Source organism: Chenopodium quinoa, unplaced genomic scaffold (genome assembly GCF_001683475.1).
Source record: "Chenopodium quinoa cultivar QQ74 unplaced genomic scaffold, ASM168347v1, whole genome shotgun sequence".
NCBI lineage: Eukaryota > Viridiplantae > Streptophyta > Magnoliopsida > Caryophyllales > Amaranthaceae > Chenopodium > Chenopodium quinoa.
In genome coordinates, this window is record NW_018745170.1 from 1,298,804 (window position 1) to 1,317,416 (window position 18,613).

At 35.3% G+C, this 18,613-nt stretch overlaps 1 protein-coding gene across 1 annotated transcript; it reads left to right on the forward strand.

Moving 5' to 3' along the window:
- The first annotated feature begins 13,245 nt into the window (after positions 1–13,245).
- Positions 13,246–17,789, forward strand: LOC110710316 (probable plastid-lipid-associated protein 8, chloroplastic). Its single transcript, XM_021888599.1, has 5 exons — positions 13,246–13,539; positions 14,184–14,243; positions 15,019–15,142; positions 16,842–17,021; positions 17,241–17,789. Exons 1-5 carry the CDS (start codon positions 13,306–13,308, stop codon positions 17,426–17,428), a joined length of 786 nt encoding a protein of 261 aa, XP_021744291.1. The 5' UTR covers positions 13,246–13,305; the 3' UTR covers positions 17,429–17,789.
- The last annotated feature ends 824 nt before the right edge of the window (positions 17,790–18,613 follow it).

Here is an 18,613-nt window from a genome sequence, read left to right on the forward strand (position 1 = left end):
TCATGGATTATTATGAATGGTGTGTAACCTTCACGGGTCAATTGTTGTTGCCTATCGTTGTTCCTTAATCGTGGTTGTCTTAAATGATCCGTGAATGGTTTACAAGTTCCTTAAAAACTTGTTGGCGGCTCTCTACTTTCCTTGTCCCTAATCGTATAATGTCAATTCCCACTTCCTAAGAGTGCCAAGCATATTCACAACATGCTTAACATAGGCGCGCTTCGAATGACGCCTACAAGTTACTTATTCAAGCAATTATTATAATCATCTTAATTATTCAATTTAATCACTTAATTAGTTAATTACTCGTATTATTTTACAATAAAGACAATTAAATGATATAATTTTACAATCAAGCCAATTAGAAGCCCAATTGTTTATAATCATCTCAATTATTATTCACATGATTATGTGGCAATATTTGATGACGTAGCTAAATAATAAAAGAAAGTTACACATGGTGATAGGATACTCCTTGCCTTTGAGTTTTAATTAGTACTGTCAAAACGGTTTGACAGTTAGGTTTCGGTTCGATTTGAAAATGAGACCAAGACCGATGGTAGGGGGCGTGGTCGAGGTAGAGGTAGAGGCACACCTCGGGCCAATGCCACGCATAGCACAGGCATAGGGGTTGCTGTCCCTGGCAGCAACAATAGGTCTTCGTCGGCTTCTCAGATTTTCACTGCGGATCAATGGAAGGCTATTGCGTAAGGTGTCGGATAATAGGTTGAACGGTAAGTTCAATAATAATTTGTGGATTGTTGATACGGGATCCTCACATCATGTAACAGGCAATGACACTTGGTTGTTTAATTCAACACCTATATTTGATTGTCCGATTGGCCTACCGAATGGTGAGACCGTTCTTGCAGAGAAGGAAGGCTCGGTTCGGTTATCGAAATCAGTTGTGTTAAAACATGTTCTTTATGTTCCCAACTTGGCTTGTAATTTGATCTTAGTTTCACAACTTAACGATGATTTGCGTGCATTGTATTGTCAAATTTAACTCATCTTTGTGTGCTATACAAGACCAAAAAGGGACGCTGATTGGAACGGGTGCTAGACGAGATGGACTTTACTACTTCGAAGGAAACTCAGTGCAATATATTTCGGTGAATGGTGTGACATCTCAGTTAGAACTATGGCACAAGCTTACCTTGGTCATCCTTCGGAAAATGTAGTGAAGTTACTTCCTCTTGATAGTCTTAAGGGTAGCTTAGATTAAAATTGTGAAGTTTGTTTTCGGGCTTAACACCCTAGGGACAAATTTATTTCTAGTGATAATAAAGCGAGTCGCATATTTAAGAAAATACATTGTGATTTGTGGGGCTTGTATAGACATGCTTCTTCTTGTGGAGCTCGTTATTTTTTGACAATAGTTGATGATTTTTCCCGTGCTGTGTGGGTTTACTTGTTGGGTGATAAGACAGAAGTTTTTCGTATATTTATGAATTTCATTGCAATGATTGATCGTCAATTTTCTCAAACAATTAAAATTGTTCAAAGTGATAATGGTACGGAATTTAATTGTTTGGATGCGATTATTTAATGCCACCGGAATTTTGTTTTATACCTCTTGTGTTGGGACTCCACAACAAAATGATAGAGTTGAACGAAAACATAAACACATTTTGAATGTTGCTAGAGCCTTGCGTTTTCAAGCCAAGTTACCTATCTATTTCTGGGGAGAGTGTATTTTTGCAGCGCACATTTAATTAATCGGACCCCATCTCCTTTGTTAGACAACAAAACTCCCTTTGAGATTTTATTTGGCTTTCCTCCTTCATACAATGCTATTCGTACTTTTGGGTGTTTATGTTTCGCCCATAATCAGAAAACCAAAGGTGATAAATTTGAGAGTCGGAGTCGAAATTTTTTTTTTTTTGGGGTATCCGTTTGGCATAAAGGGGTGGATATTGTATGATCTTGATAGAAAAGAGTTTTTCGTTTCTAAAGATGTGAAATTTTTTGAGGATGTTTTTCCATTTCGTAAAATAATTATGTGGAAAACACTTGCTTTGTATTGAGGCTCTTGGCCAAATATATAGAGTACAATAATAATAGAGATAAATAAGTAGAGAATCCAAGCTATGATCAAATCTTAACACATCTCTATCTTATGACAACTAATATATCTCAATAATATCAAATCATATCTTAACATAAATCGGGTGTGTACAAACTCGAACACTGAAAATCTTGGATTTTTCTCCAAATTGAGCCAAATTGGCAAAATATTTACCACTTTGGACGCGTGGCAAAACTATTTACCAAACTAAGCTTCGAGGGTAAAACGCTGTCTCGGACAACGTTTTATCCCTGGATTTTTTTAAAAAAAAATTCAATTGGTAAAACGCTGCCTGGGACAGCGTTTTACCCTGGATTTTTTTTAAAAAAAAAATTCAATAGGTAAATCGCTGTCTCGGACAGCGTTTATGCCCTGGTTTAAAAAAAAAATTCAATTGGTAAAACGCCAAAAAAAAAAGGGGTAAAACGCTGTCTGAGGCAGCGTTTTATGTACAATTTAAAAAAAATAAATAAAAAAAAAAAAATTAAAGAAAATCAAGTCATACATGGGGATCGAACCTGTGATGTAAATATATGAAATGACAATTACCAACCATCTGAGCCATGCGCAACTATGGAATAATTAGTGCAGATAAATACTATATAGCTTTATAACATCACAAAGGAGAATTGCGGTTTGTAAGAAATAAGTAAAACGAAAGTTTTAAATTGTCATAAAATACAAAATACAAAACCCCTCGGGTCAAGTGAATACTCGTTTTCATACGAAAAAATCAAGATCTACGATAATACAGCATTTTCGAGAGCAAAAATCGCATTATTCCCTACTTTTGAGTAGAATCCCGAGGACATGGTAAACTCGGAAGGGCATAAATCCTAGCACCAGGGTCCGATTGGGGCGATTTTTTTTTTGAAACACCTTATCTCCAAGAGCACTACGCAAGCGTCTACTCGGATAGGTCCCCCGATGCCCGGGTTGAGAGATATTACCCTTAAACTTCGGGGACCCGTAACTTTGTCTCCGGGTGTCCGATCGAGGCGATTTTTTTTTTCAAATTGGGTGTTTCGACGAGATCTACACCGTCCAAACTCCTTACGGGGGTTTGGCTGGGTAAAAAGTCGAAAAAAGGCCTCTATAAGGGAAATTGGAATTTCGCCTGTCATGATACCAAAAGGTTTTACATATGTATTCCATCCCCTTATAAGGGTATTTTAGTAAAAGGTTGAGGGTGGTGGCTTACTGAAGGCTGGGGGTGGCTTGTTGGGGGCAGAAATGGGGCAGATATTAGAGAAGACAGCCTGCTGACTGCTGGTGATGCAGTCCAGCAGAAAAACGCTGTCTGGGGCAGCGTTTTGTATACAAAAAAAATTGTACATAAAACGCTGTCTCAGACAGCGTTTAACAAATGAATTTATTTTTTTAAAAAAACCAGGGCATAAACGCTGTCCGAGGCAGCGTTTTACCCTGGAAGCTTAGTTTGGTAAATAGTTTTGCCACGCAACCAATTTCGTAAATAGATTTTGGTTTTGGCTCACTTTGGGGAAAAGTCCAGATACATTAGTTGCATGAAAGAATAAGATAAGATACATTGCATAAAAGAGAAGTTGCTAAGCCTTTCTTAATGGACATTAATTGTATTTAAGCTATTGAATTACTTTTATTACCGTATACTCCCTTCGTGTCCCTTTTTTATTGACTCATTTGAGCAATTTTCACGGGAATTAAAAAGGGGAAAGTGGAAGTAGTAAAAGTAAATTGAAAAGTTAAAATCACATGGAGTTTGCAAAAAAGTACTCCGTAAAAAGAGAAAGTAATAAAAAAAAATATGAAAAAGCAAAATTTACATAAAAAAACTAACTTTGCATAAATATTGTTGCAAATTAGAGGTATTTTAATGCAAATGGGATCATCATTTTGGACCAATAATTCAAATGAGTCAATCAAAAAAGGACGGACGGAATATAATATTTACAAAGTACCTTTTTTTTTTAATCATTTTTCAAGGGTGATGACAGTTATTATGAACAGATATTAAGCATGAGAAAGAAAATATTATCACATTCCAAAAAAAAATACTACGGATTACTCCGTACTAATTTGATTTATCACTTTCCAGTCTTTTCAATTTATGGTATAGAGTAATAGATATATGATAACAATTATTATGAATAAATATCGAGTGACTGTTATTTTTGGCGGGATTTGTAGGGAGTTTGGGAGGAAAAAAAACACTTTAATTTAGTATAGAGTAATAGATGTATAATATTGTGTTACGAAGTAGAACTTTTAAAAGGGACTATATTGATGAGTACACATACATGTTTACAAAATTGTCAATTTTAGAGAGAAAAAAAAAATTAAATAAATATAAATGCACATCAATTTAGACTTCATTAGAGCATGCACATTGTTTAACAAATCAAGCCATAAACAATTTAGGTAACTCAAATTCAAATTCAAGATATGAACAACAATTAGCTAGACCCAAAACTAATTATAATTATTTACCAATGGTAATAAAAAACCTCAGAGCATTTACATAATTAAATTAACAGAAATAAATAGTCGCCATAAATTAAATCCCCCAATTCTAAAAGTAATCATTGAAATCATTCATTATATACACATTAGGAGTTCAATCCTACAATTTATGACATTCATTAATATCTAAAGATATTAAAAATCAAAGTAGTGTGTTAAAAACTTTTAAAATGTAAATAAGCAGAATTTAAAAAACAGAGGGAGTAACACTTATTAGAAAAACAAGCTATTTATTACTTAAACCATGTTCACTGAGACATTGAGTGAGCCAAGATAAAATTAAGCTTGATTCGATTCATGACACTTATTGTTAATTATAAGCATTGATTTTCTAAACCAATGATTAAAAATAGTGAATACTCGTACTAGTGGAAATACATGTTCAAATGTTTTACTTATTTATTTGGGGATAAGTTTGTACTTTTTCCCCCCTTCTTCCTAAAGCTGGGCACGGGCTAGGTTGGCCTGCGGGTGGCCCGGCACGGCACAAATTCCGACGTGGCACGGCACGACCCGGCAGCTGGCCCGGCTGGCACGGTGGTCGCCAGGCGTGCCGAGGGCCATGCCACGGATAGAAGTTGGTTTTTTTCCGGCACGAGCCCGTCCTATTGCCCGCGTGCCAGCCCGCCAAGCACGGCCCGCGTGCCGCCTGTTAATAGACGTTGCTCAACGGAAATGTCAATGGAGAACGTTGAGCAACGTTCTTCTTTTCCCCTTCTTTCCAACGGCTACTTTTCCCATTTTTCTATAGATACCTCCATCTTCTTCATTCCAAATCACAAATTCACAATCTCTACTCTTAATCTCTTATTTTCTCTATTAATTCTCTTAATCTCTTAAATTCTCTAATTATTATTTCTTAATATCGAATCAAATTAAAAGTTCGTAATCGTAATTAGTGAAAAGCGTTGAAGCACGGTTGTAAGATCTAAACTAATCTTTAATTTATTATTGTTGTTATTGTTATTGTTATTGTTATTGTTATTAATTATTATTGTTGTTATTGTTATTGTTATAATTATTGTTATTAATTAGTATTATTGTTATTATTATTGTTATAATTGTTGTTAGTAATTATTATTATTATTGTTATTATTATTGTTAAAATTATTGCTGTTAATTATTATTGCTGTTAATTATTATTATTGTTAATTATGGCATCACCAAACACGAACAACTCATCATCCTCTAGGAAAGCCCGTGGTAATAGGTCTAGCGAATCACCTAATCCAATTTTACCCCCAATTTCAAGTCCGACCAATGACCCCGGTAACGTTCCCCTAGGCTTTGACCAATTTAGGCACGATGGTACTTCCGATTTTCAACCCTATAACATGAATAATATGCCCGGATTTCCACCACCAAATCAATTTTCACCACCAAACCAATTTTCACAATTCGGTCAATTCCCACCTAATTTCTTTGACCCACAAAATTTTTATTCTAGCCAAGGTAGCCAACAAGATACCCATGTGCCTCCGGTTCTACTATTAACCAACAAATTCCCGAATCTACAAACACCCAATTCCCAAACACACAAGAGGAATGGTTAACCGAAAGTGACATGGTAAATATCAAAAGCCGCAAAAGTGATGTATGGCATTATTTCCTCCTAAATAAAGCCCAAACAAGAGCAAAATGTAAAACATGAGGTCATACATACTCGGCACAATCCAAGTCCGGGACGGGACACTTAAGTAGACACATGAGAAGTTGTGCAAAACCAGCTAGCGATCCAACCCAGCCAAAAATTTCCCAATTCCATCCACACGGATTTACCTACAACTATGAGAGTGATAGGGATAAACTAGGGAAAATGATAGTACACGCCGAACAACCTTTTCTTTTCTCCGAAAGTGACCCATTTAACACGTACTTACATTAACATAGCATTACAATCCCAACATACAAGAATCTCTAGGAAAACCATTCATTCCGCCGCCATGAAAAACTTCCTACAGTACAAAATACGGTTACAAGACGAATTGAGTAAACTTAATTGTAGAGTGTCTATGACTGCCGATTCTTGGGATAGTGGTTATAAATATCACTATTTATGTGTGACTTGCCATTGGGTATATGATCAATGGTTGTTACAAAAACGAATAATCCATTTCAAAATGCTGGAATGCCCCACACCGATATTAACATTGCTCACCATTTAATGGAAGCAATAAATGTATACAACCTTCGAGAAAAAATCATGTCTATGACATTTGACAATACAACCTCAATGACATATACTGCTAATTATAGATGGTGATACACTTCATACTAGATGTGTTTGCCATGTTCTTAACTTATGTGTATGGGATAGAATTAGAGCAATTGGTCCATACTACAACAAAATTAGAGAAGCTATTATGTCTATTAATAGCTCAAACATGAGATACCAAGAATGGAAGAGTTTTCTAAAGCAAAAAAAGATAAGAGCAATAAAAATCAAAACCGATTGCCCAACTAGGTGGAATTCCACCATGACATGTTAACCAAGGCAATTGAGTACAAGAATCCGTTGACAATTTTTTACAACCAAAAATTTCCAAACAATGCTATATATGAGGATGATTGGAAGAAGTCCTCTATTACAGCTCACTACACTTTCTTCCTCCCTTCTTCCTCCTCCATCAGTCCATCACAGCAACACCATCACCACCTAAGCTGGTTAAATTTGCTTCCACGAAGACGATGCTACCCCTAAGGGGTTGATATGGCCCTAATTTACACCTTTTTGCTAGTAGGGTGTTTTTTTGTTACCGTCGCGAAGCGGCGTTGGAGTGGTTGTTGAGGAAGGAGGAAGAAGGGAAGAAGAAGAGGGACGCGATGACCGATGACCAGCGAGATGACAGGGGGTAGACAGAGATGGTGGTGGTTCGTCACTGTGAATCGTGATGCTAGATCTAAGGGATTTTTTTTTAAACAAAAAATAAAAATAAAAAAAGTGTATTATATTGCAAACTGGCCCACAAAAGAGGCTGATTTACAATATTCATCAATCAGCCTGATTGACTGGGGTGGCCTCCTTGTACTATGAATGTACAAAATTTATTTTTATTTTTACAAAAAAATTCATTTAAGGTCATAAAGGATTGAAACTCCACATATGTCAACCCAATATGAGTCAACAACTTAGCAATTTAGCTTGCAATGCTCTTTTAAGGGGGGTGGGGGCTAAGAGAATTCGTACCTTATATACTTTGATTTTTTCTTTAGTAGGGTTTGATACTACATCCTTAATGTAAAGATGGTTGTTAGCCGTGTCTCGTGTTAAACCTGTGTGCTTTTGGGTTAGTTAGGCGGCCTAGGCCTGACTCCTAATTAGCTAAATGTCGTGCCAAAATTTTCAATAAGATGATCCATGCATGGCTGAAGTTCATGTGTCGAGCTTGGTTGTTCATGCCAAATCTCACAATTTTAGAATGCTTTGTGGTGTCGGGATGTACATTGTTATGCTTGTCCCAAATAATGTGTCGTGTTGTACCTACATCTTGTCAGGGTTGTAAAATCCCAATTCGTGTGAAGTCATGTCGTGTCTTGAATAGTCGAATTGACCCGACGTAATGCTATCTTTACCTCAATGCACGCCTGACTTGGCCTTGTGCCATCTTTACCTTAATGTGTCGAGCTTGGTTGTTCATTTTTCTGAAATTATTAAAAAGAAGTTGAACTAAACAAGGCCTTCGTAACACCGTAGGAATTTATTTCCTTTAAAATACCTATTTTGCCCTTTTAAAATACGAAGTAGGAAAATCTAAGACATTACCACCACCGTGAAAATGGCTAAGGCAAATATCAAAGACTCACACAGCGGAAGACTATCTTTAAAAGAAGTCAACTTAAAAAGTCAGACCAAACGAAAGTAAAAATCAAACCAAACGAAAGTAAAAGTCAAACAAAGTCAACCTACAACTTGGAACCATTGTAGGCCCTTAAAACCAAACAATACTAAAAAAAACTTAGCGTTAGTCTCATGATCAGAATAAAATAAATAATATTCAAAACAAATAAAACACATCATATTCCAATGAGAACTAAGTATGATTTGCTCTTCACTCATGCCCATCATGAATATGTTTCACCACCTATAAAGCTTCTCTCTACTTGTCCCCATACTCGCCATTAGAAATGGGTCGTCGTAGGGCCAAGGTAAAGACAAGGCCAAACAAACATACAAACACACAATCAGCAATGCTGAGTACATAAGCGTAATAAAAAAACACTAACATGCTTCCATCCTATCATCACACAACTTACCGTGTAGCACCTGTTTACAAGCATACAAAACATTCAACACCTAACTAGACAAATACCAATGTTCATTTAATTTTGATTACACATCGAACGGGTTTCCAACCAAATCCCTGCCAGGTAAACTACATACACCGGGAGCTAACCGGGTAGGCAAATGTCACATGAAGTGACTGGACGTCCTGCGCATAAGATAAGTAAAAAGGAAAATACAGCGTCCTGTACTCCCAGTAGAAGTCATGGTTAAATATAAAACCCCATAACTCCCCCATATGTTCATACTCAAGGTATATACGTTCCAAGATTTTTGGTGTGTAATCTCTTTCACTTTACGTTGTTTACATGTTATTATACTTGGTGATGACTCTTAAATTATAACACAATCAAACACTATAATTCATTCAAGCAATCAAACATACTAATTTAATTCTTGAACAATTAGTGACCACATAAATTTAATAGTTGAACCCTTTTTAATCTACCTCAGTGTCAAAGACATCTTAAACACATAATGCGCCGCAAATCCTATCCCTTGGTGTTAGAAACACCTTAAGTGCACTTAAGCACCGCAATATAATATATTCCTGTGTACTAAGACACTTAAATAGCTCCTTCCTTATGCTTATAGCATCAATAAACATTTAGTTTAAAATAAAATTCCCTTTTCATATTCCAAACCAAATTAAACATTTAGTTTAATTAAACATGCTCTCTATCATGCCAATAATAAAAGTGTGGTTCACAATCAACATACCAACATAATTCATTCCAATCACCAATTCACCATAAATAATTCACACATCACAAATCATTCACCAACATCAATCCAATCAACAAATTCCAATCATCACCTACCATGATACTACTTGGAATTAACTAAACAAAGCCTAGCATGCTTCTACATATTCAAGTACTTACCAAGTACGCGAACGTACCTTGAATATGACCTCAAAATTGCCACGACTAAATAAAATCACTCACTTGAAAGTCTCCTACAAACCAAAATTACAAAGAAGTATTAATACCTCTTCCACACAAATTTCCAGCAATATATACACTCTTTAAATCATTCATAAACCCTCTAAAACAAGCTGAAATTTTATTTAAAACCCTTACTTTTATTCCTAATTAATGGGAAATTAAAAATCCTTCCAAGAATCATAATTATAGGTTATATATAAAAATTCCAGCATTATCAAAACTTGTAAAAATGCTGTAATTGTGTTTTAAAATACTTATTTCAACAGTTTTAATCAACCACAATTGAATTCCATCAATAAACATTAATTTAGAAACCTAGGGTTTTCAATTTGGGGCTTTTTAATTTAAAACCAAATCTGAAAATTTATATATATAATACTTATCATCAAACATTTTAAAATCATCACAAAAACCCAAGAACAATAATTAGATTTAGGCTAGATTGAATTAAAAATCAAAAATTAAAATAATAATTTTTTTGAAAGGTGCGTACGAACCACCATGGCTGGGCGGCTATCGTGCGCCCGCCTGGTGGCCGCTGTTGCTGGCGTGCGCCGGTGGTGGTGTCCGGCCGGTGTGTGGTGGTGTGTGTGGGTGGTGATTGAAAAACATTAAAAGAAAATAAGGGGAAGGAGAAAAATTAAGGGGAAAGTAAAATAAGAGGAGAGAGAGAGTTTACCTTTGGGTGCACTCCACCTTAGGCATATGATGGGTGTTTATACCCCATCTCAATATCCTTCTTACTTAAAATTCTTTACTACCCTTAATGGTCCATTTCCTAGTTAAACTAGTATTTTGACTTTCCTTAAATACGATTGACTTTAAAAATTATCTTTTTATAAAATAATATGCCCCAATATTTCCAAATCATAAGATAAAATATTTTCAAGATTATTAAATAACTAAAAATAAAATTTTAATTATAATAATTCTTTTTAAATTAATAAAACCATAAATAATTCATTTCGAATTATTTAAATACTTTAAGAAATACTTATTTAAATTAAAATACGTATAAAAATGCGGGGTATTACAGCCTTACACTTTTTTTTTGTCAAAAAGTTATAATTTAATATTATATCTCCCCCATCTCATGGTCCCGACCCAAACCCACTATTTTTGTTTTACAATATTTTCTCTTATATTCATTACTATTCAATAAACTATTAACCTCGTTATCTTTGTTTTACAAATATTTAATACTCCACTTACGTCTTATATATTTAAGTCAATTAAATTGCAAACTATATGCCCTTTGTAACACTTTAAAAAAAAAAAAAAAAAAAAAAAAAAAAAAAAAAAAAACACAAAGGGAGTAACATTAATTAAAATGACTAAGGCGAATAATCTAAAAAATAAAAAATAAAAAATGAGGGTAATGATATATGTAACCTTTAAGGCTATATATAAGCATTAAATCTACTTCCTAAAATGAAATTAAGTTGGGAATTCATGAAAAAATCACGCGCAAATTGGTGTAATTAATGTTAATTTATGCTTAATACTACCTCTGTTTCGTATTATTTGCAACATTTTCCAAAAACAGATGATACACATTATCTGCAACAAACTAAAAGTTTCCTCTTTTAGTAATTTTTTTTGTAAAATTACCACCATACCCTTACTTAATTGTACTTAACTTCAATAAACCACATATTAACTTATTAACCTAAATTAATTTATCCCTAATTAAAACCCCTACCCACATTCTTTCTACTTCACAACCACATCCACCACCAACATCACTAACTTTTCTCTATCCTCCATCTCAACCACCACCGGTAGCAGCAGCAACATTATTCTCTCTCTTCTCCCTCTTCTCTCACCACCACCACACCGCCACCACTCGATCGATTTGCCGCCCGTTCTCATCATAGTCTCCGCCACTTCCACCTTGTTAGTTCGTCGCCGCCTCCTTTTCCCTTTTCAAAGTTTTCAACTCGCAATTTAGGTAAGGTTCGATGATTTTTTTGTAACCAATAAGGGTAAGGTATTCATGGTTGTACATTTCCGATCTTTGTGGTGGCAAGGTGGGTTTCAGATCTAAGTGGTGGTGAGGTGGGGTTTCAATTCGTTGGTGGTGGTGAGTTAGGGATTTGGTTAGTTGGTGGTGGCTGGTGACCGGTGACGTGGGGTTTCGGTTCGTTGGTGGTGGTTGGTGACGTGGGGTTTCGATTTGTTGGTGGTGATGAGGTGGGGTTTCGATTTTAGGGGTAGTGATGTGGGTTTCAGATCTTGGTGGTAGTGAGACCGTGAGAGGGTGGTTAAAGGGTGGGGTGTTGCTGATGTGAGTTGGTTGGGTGGGTTTTGGGTGGTTGTGGTGGGGTTTCAGATCTAAGTGGTGGTGATCGGTGGTTACAAGGTGGGTGCTGGTGGTGTTTAGTTTCTCTCTCGTCCAATCACATGCCCCTCATTTTACTAATCATTGCTTAAGAAATGTTGTCTTGGGGATTGCGCACTAAGGTTGTTACAGATAATACGAAACAGAGGTAGTATTTTCTATTGATGCATATAATCTTAGGTCCAAAATCATGTCTATGACTCTTGATAATGCAACTTCTATGACATTTTGTACAAATTTAGTTAAAGCACAATTGACCGACTTCATATTAGATGGAGATGCACTTCATATTAGATGCATTTGTCATGTTCTTAACTTATGTGTGAAGGATGGAACACAAGCAATTAGTCCATTTTATCACAAAATTAGAAATGCTATTATGTCTATTAACAGCTCTAACATGAGATTTCAGGAATGAAAAACTTTTTGCAGGAAACAAAGGATAAAGGCTATTAAAATATCAACGGATTGTGCAACTAGGTGGAACTCCACCTACGAAATGTTGAGTAGGGCAATTGAGTACAAGGCTCCATTAACATTTTCTTATAATAAAAAATTTCCACAATTTGCTTTACTAGATGATGATTGGTCTAATTGTGAAAAATATATGCAGTTTTTACAATTATTATATAGTATGGCACATTGTTTTTCTTCTGTTTATAATCATTGTGCTCATTCTTTTCTTAACAATGCATGTTTACTTGCACAACTATTTGATGAACACCGATTACAACACGATTATGATGGATATCTTCCATCAATGGAAGAAAAATGGCGTAAATATTACACTACTATTCCTATGATTTATACTTTTGCTTCTATATTAGATCCAAGGCAAAAATATGATGGCACATTTTTATTAATTGATATTTATTTTCAATGCATGAATGGTGGCCCGACACGACACGGCCCGCGAAGTTGCAGGCATGGCATGGCACGACCCTACACAAGTCACGCATGGCCCGCAGTGGCCCGGCCTGGCACGGTGCCCACCTCTAGTCTCTAGTCTTGATAACTTAACTAAGATCCACGTGGCAACAGTGGGTCCACAACAGATTTCCCAGCCGACGTGGCATCTCCAAAATCACCCAATCCACCAAAATTTCTCTCTTCTCCATAACGATAACCAAGCACAATCACCATTGCTACTCACTTCTTTTCCGCCATGGCTGCTTCTGCTACAGCTTCAGCTTCAGCTTCCTCGTCAACACTCTTCTCAACTTTGGAACCTCAATTTTCTCTCTCCTCCAACCGCACCCCCTTCCACTCCAAACTCTCTCTTCCTCGCCGTCAATTCCGCCTACCTAACCGCCCTCTCACAGTTTCCGCCGCCGTATCTTCGCCGGCTCCGGTGGTTTCAAATTCTCCCGGCGATTTCGTCTCCTCTATTCTCTCCAAGGTTTGAATTTTTTACTTCTCTGTTCTTCCCTTTTTTTTTTTTTTTTTTTTATTTGATCTTGTTTGTTGTGATTATTTGTTATTAAGTTATAAATAAATGTGAAAAATGAGGGCGCCCAGTTAATCTGTTTATCAAATTGCAAACTTGTAAATAAATGGCCAAAATTTTACAGTGTTTATGGTAGAAACGCTGACACCATTAGCTGTTTTACAAAAAATGTGCATTGTTCATGGTACAAATGCTTTTATTTTTTTTACTATATATTTACAAATTTGCCATCTTGATAAACATCTAAAACTTGTATTTTAATGTGATCAAGTTATTGTAGTTCTTGTAATTGTGCTATTTGACGAGCGTTACATTGAATATGAAATTCGTGATTCTGGTGACATTTTGCAGCGAACCAGCATAATACAGATGATTCTAAAGAGATTAAAATGATGGTTTTGATTAGTAAGCTGAAATTACAGAAAATTAAAGATAATTGTCACATATATGTCCCTTTTCTAAGATTATTTCTGAACTTATATGACATGCCTGAATTTATTTTTTTGTTGTAAGGTGAAGTTGGTAGCCCTTATTTGAACTTGTAGGCTCTTTTCTGAATATATCTTTTCTGAATCTTATTTATTTGAGGTGAAAAGATCAAAGCCAAATTGGCGCCTAATAATGCCGGTGATCTCGTCTCGGACATCCTCTCTAAGGTTTGAATATGTTTCTGTTCCCCATTTTACCTAGATTTTTCCTTTTTGGTATGAAGTGCTATTGTGTGTTTATGTAATCGGGTGGTTGAATTCATGGTGAGAATGTGAGATTGCACACGGTATAAGTGTGGACTGTGGAGGAAGAAAGAGGAGTAAGAGACAATGAGAAAACAGTGCTCACTCTACTCAGTTATTGTACTTCTTGTAATTTTGCTTACTGATCAGACACAATGTTAGTTGAGACGAACTACTACAAGACGTAATGAATTGTAGTGAGTTCCTATAAGGACAATTTGGGTCTACCCACAATATACCTAGCAAATTAACCCCTGTTATTTTGATTTAAGGCTAACACTTCAAAAGCAAATTAATAATACAAGCAAAACAGAAAAGAAGTTGGTTTTTACAAACTGAAAGTACATTTCCCAACAGTATATTTGCTGGCTGTGGTTTGAAGGAAAATAATTTGGGCTAAATAATTTTTCAATAAAAAGTATCCATTTTCAAACTTCATTTCTCTTGTTTGGTTCCGTACTAGAAATATTGGAAAGGAAGAATGTAGATGCAAGGGAGGAGAGAAGGAGGATATGGTAAGGAATGGGGAGTAAAATGTGGCGTGTGATCTTCCTTCTTCAGAAAGTATCTAATAATCTCCTCTATATATGAAGTAGACTGAAAACTTGAGGCTGTATGATGTACTCCGTACCTTGTATGAGGTCAATATTGCAAGTTTGCGTAGTTTGGTGGTAGTAATTTTTAGTGTGTTTCCCTACAGGTCACGGAAACAGATCGAGGTGTTTTATTAACAAAAGAAGAGCAAAAGGAAGTTGGTGAAATTGCTGAAGAACTACAGAAATATTGTGTTGATGCTCCAGTAAAATGTCCTCTCATTTTTGGAGGTAAATACATTTAAGAGTTGTGATAGTATTGTCTTTCTCAACACAGAGACATTTTAGATTTTTATTTGGTGTTTTTCAGCATCCTATGATAATCAAGTACTTTTTTTTGTATCTGCTATTGATGTTCCAGTCTAATTGCTGAAAAGATGTACAATGACAAGTTAATCTGCGCTTTTGGGAAAAAGTGGTAGAATGATGCTTGTCAGTTGTTACTTTGTAGCCTTATAACTAGAGAATGTTTGAGCTTGAGAGACAGATTTTGAATGTTTTTAACAAACTCACTCAAAACAAATGTTCAGCATAGCAGCAACTATCCTTTCACGCGTTAAAACTGTTTTTAGCATAAAATAGCATGCAGAAGCAGAAAATATCATCCTAACCTCAGCATAGTGTGGTACTGCTGTGGGATAGGGTCAACTATCCTTTCACACATTAAGCTATTTTTTTGCATAAAATAGCATGCAGAAGCAGAAGATATCCTCCCAATCTCAGGGTAGTGTGGTACTGCTGTGGGATAGGGTAATTTATGTAGCTTGCTTTTGGGGCTTTCAAGTGTCGCTTCTTGCTTGATTTGGAGATTCAAAGTAATTGTGCTAATATGTACATTAATAGAAGTGTCAGATTGAAGACAGCTTGCCCATGTACCTTTTACTAGTCAATTTATTTCCTACGTATATAGAATAGTTCTCGTCAAAAAATAAAGGTATGTAGTTCAGTTCACTTTTGAAGTGCAATCACATTCTGTTCTTGTGGCATAACAGACTCTAACACGTCTCTTGTTCAGCATACTTATAAATGGTTGATGGATAATTTCAGTTGCATTTTACTGTGTGTTTGTATAGGAATTTTAAAAAGAAGAGAAGGGAAAGGGAGAGGAGAGAAAACTATTCTTTTCATCTAGATTATACTAAAGATTTGGGAAAGGAAGAAGAGGGAGGTATTTGTAATCTAGAAACTAATCTTTTCGTACTAGAGAAATTTCATCTAGAAACTATTCTTTTCATCTAGATTATACTAAAGATTTGGGAAAGGAAGAAGAGGGAGGTATTTGTAATCTAGAAACTAATCTTTTCGTACTAGAGAAATTTCATCTAGAAACTATTCTTTTCATCTAGATTATACTAAAGATTTGGGAAAGGAAGAAGAGGGAGGTATTTGTAATCTAGAAACTAATCTTTTCGTACTAGAGAAATTTCATCTAGAAACTATTCTTTTCATCTAGATTATACTAAAGATTTGGGAAAGGAAGAAGAGGGAGGTATTTGTAATCTAGAAACTAATCTTTTCGTACTAGAGAAATTTCATCTAGAAACTATTCTTTTCATCTAGATTATACTAAAGATTTGGGAAAGGAAGAAGAGGGAGGTATTTGTAATCTAGAAACTAATCTTTTCGTACTAGAGAAATTTCATCTAGAAACTATTCTTTTCATCTAGATAACAGTTTTTTCCTTCCTAATCTATCTAAATTGAGATGTATTTGTTTAATAAGAAAGGGCAGAAGAATGCTTCTAGAAGAATGGTCAATCATGTGAACATGCGATGCTGTTTGCCTCAGTCTTCCTCCTGTTCTTTAACTACTCTCCTTTCTCCAAATGCCCTCTATCCAAACATGATGAACATGCGATTGACTGATTGTTGGAATTTGGATAATTGGCATGAAAATTCAAATAAGTAACATGTATATTTTAATGCTGCAGAGTGGGATGTGGTTTATTGTTCAAATCCAACTTCACCTGGTGGTGGCTACCGGAGTGCAATAGGACGTCTTGTGTTTAAGACAAACGAAATGATTCAAGTTGTTGAAGCTCCTGATATTGTGAGGAACAAAGTATCCTTTTCTGCTTTTGGTTTCCTTGATGGTGAGGTATCTTTGAAAGGTAAGTCTTGATTAAGCAATCAATACTTGATCATGTGTTTATAAGCTACTGTAATATTCTGTAGATAGTAGTTAGTTTCCAGTCCAAATTCCAAGATTCCCAACCATCTATGCAATTTGATATGAGGCATCAATGTCTCAAAATTTCATCTTGAATCTTGTTCTATAGCTTAATCCTATAGATTTTCATGTCTAATTGCCAAAATTCTTATTTGTACAGGTAAGCTGATAGCTTTGGATGAGAGTTGGATTCAGGTTATATTCGAGGCCCCTGAATTGAAGGTAGGAGGACTTGAATTTCAGTATGGTGGACAGAGTGAGGTCAAGCTGCAGATTACTTATGTAGATAAGAAAGTCAGATTGGGGAAAGGTTCTAGAGGATCATTGTTTGTTTTCCAAAGACGTTAATGAATTATGTTATTTATTTATATTCTTATCTAATACACAACTGCCAAGAAGTCTTGTACTGCAACTTGGGTTGATTCTTTCGGCTTATAAGTGCGAATCACTGGTCCTGCAAACTTCGGTTGCCATTTCTGATGCATAAGTCCGTTTTGACAGTAAACAACCAGCATGCCGATTTTCATCAAGAGATGCTGACTGTTAACAGAAACCGAGCTACAAAGTATGAACTGTAGCAATGGTCTTTGTATCATATTTGAACAATCTGGATTTTATTTTCAGCTGAGGAATGTATGTTTAGCAGGTAATTAATTCCTCCACTTTGTGAAATTTGAAACTACCAAGAAAGTTCCCAGCTCCTATGAAATTGCGATTTGCCAACCAAACAAGAGTACATAAATCTACTTCCTATAAAAACAAACATTCCATGCATTTATACTTCAATCAAATCTACTTGGAATAGAGGAAGTGTGAATTCAAGAGAGTTTGAAACTTGTATTTGGTATGTAGGTTAAATGGGAATGAGAATTTCCATCCCATGTCATTAATGTCCCTAATTTGTTTTGGGTCGTTTCCACAAAGCCTATGGACTTTGACGGAGTTTGATTTATAATTCTATAATCCTGACTGTTTTTTCCTAAAAAAAAAAAAAAAAAAAAAAAAAAAAAGGCCCCTAATATCTATTGTCGACTTTATTTTTATAGACTTGGAAAGTTGGGATTAGATAGCTTCTATACGTACAAGAAAATTGACTTTATAATTTTTGAGAAATTTACATGTCAGCCAAACGAACATTAATTATATCAATATTTTCTATTTATATGGTCTTTATAAGTAAAGATGATTTAAGTAAATGACTTCATATGGTGAACAACACAAGGTAGCCTATCAAAATTTCCAAACTTGTAATATGTTGTAACTTTGTTCCTCAAAATAGGTTTCCAAAAGAAGAGAATCGGAATGTAAATCTATTAAAGATTTGAGCTTAAATTTTTATACGAGTACACGGTTTTTTCAAAATTAGAGAATCGAAATGCAAAATCTATTAAGATTTGAGCTTAAATTGTTATAGAGTACACAGTTTCAAGAATATATAAGAGCATTGGAATGCAAATCTATTAAGATTTGAGCTTAAGTTGTTATACGAGTACACGGTATTGGGAAACCGTGAAGGAAAAAAAACCCCATTCA

What these genes read in the sequence shown, in the direction of transcription:
- LOC110710316 (XM_021888599.1), top strand. Translation starts at nt 13,306, where the DNA reads ATGGCTGCTTCTGCTACAGCTTCAGCTTCAGCTTCCTCGTCAACACTC. An exon ending in TCTCGGACATCCTCTCTAAG is followed by an intron (nt 14,244 to 15,018) that starts GTTTGAATATGT and finishes GTTTCCCTACAG; the next exon opens with GTCACGGAAACAGATCGAGG. An exon ending in ATGTCCTCTCATTTTTGGAG is followed by an intron (nt 15,143 to 16,841) that starts GTAAATACATTT and finishes TTAATGCTGCAG; the next exon opens with AGTGGGATGTGGTTTATTGT.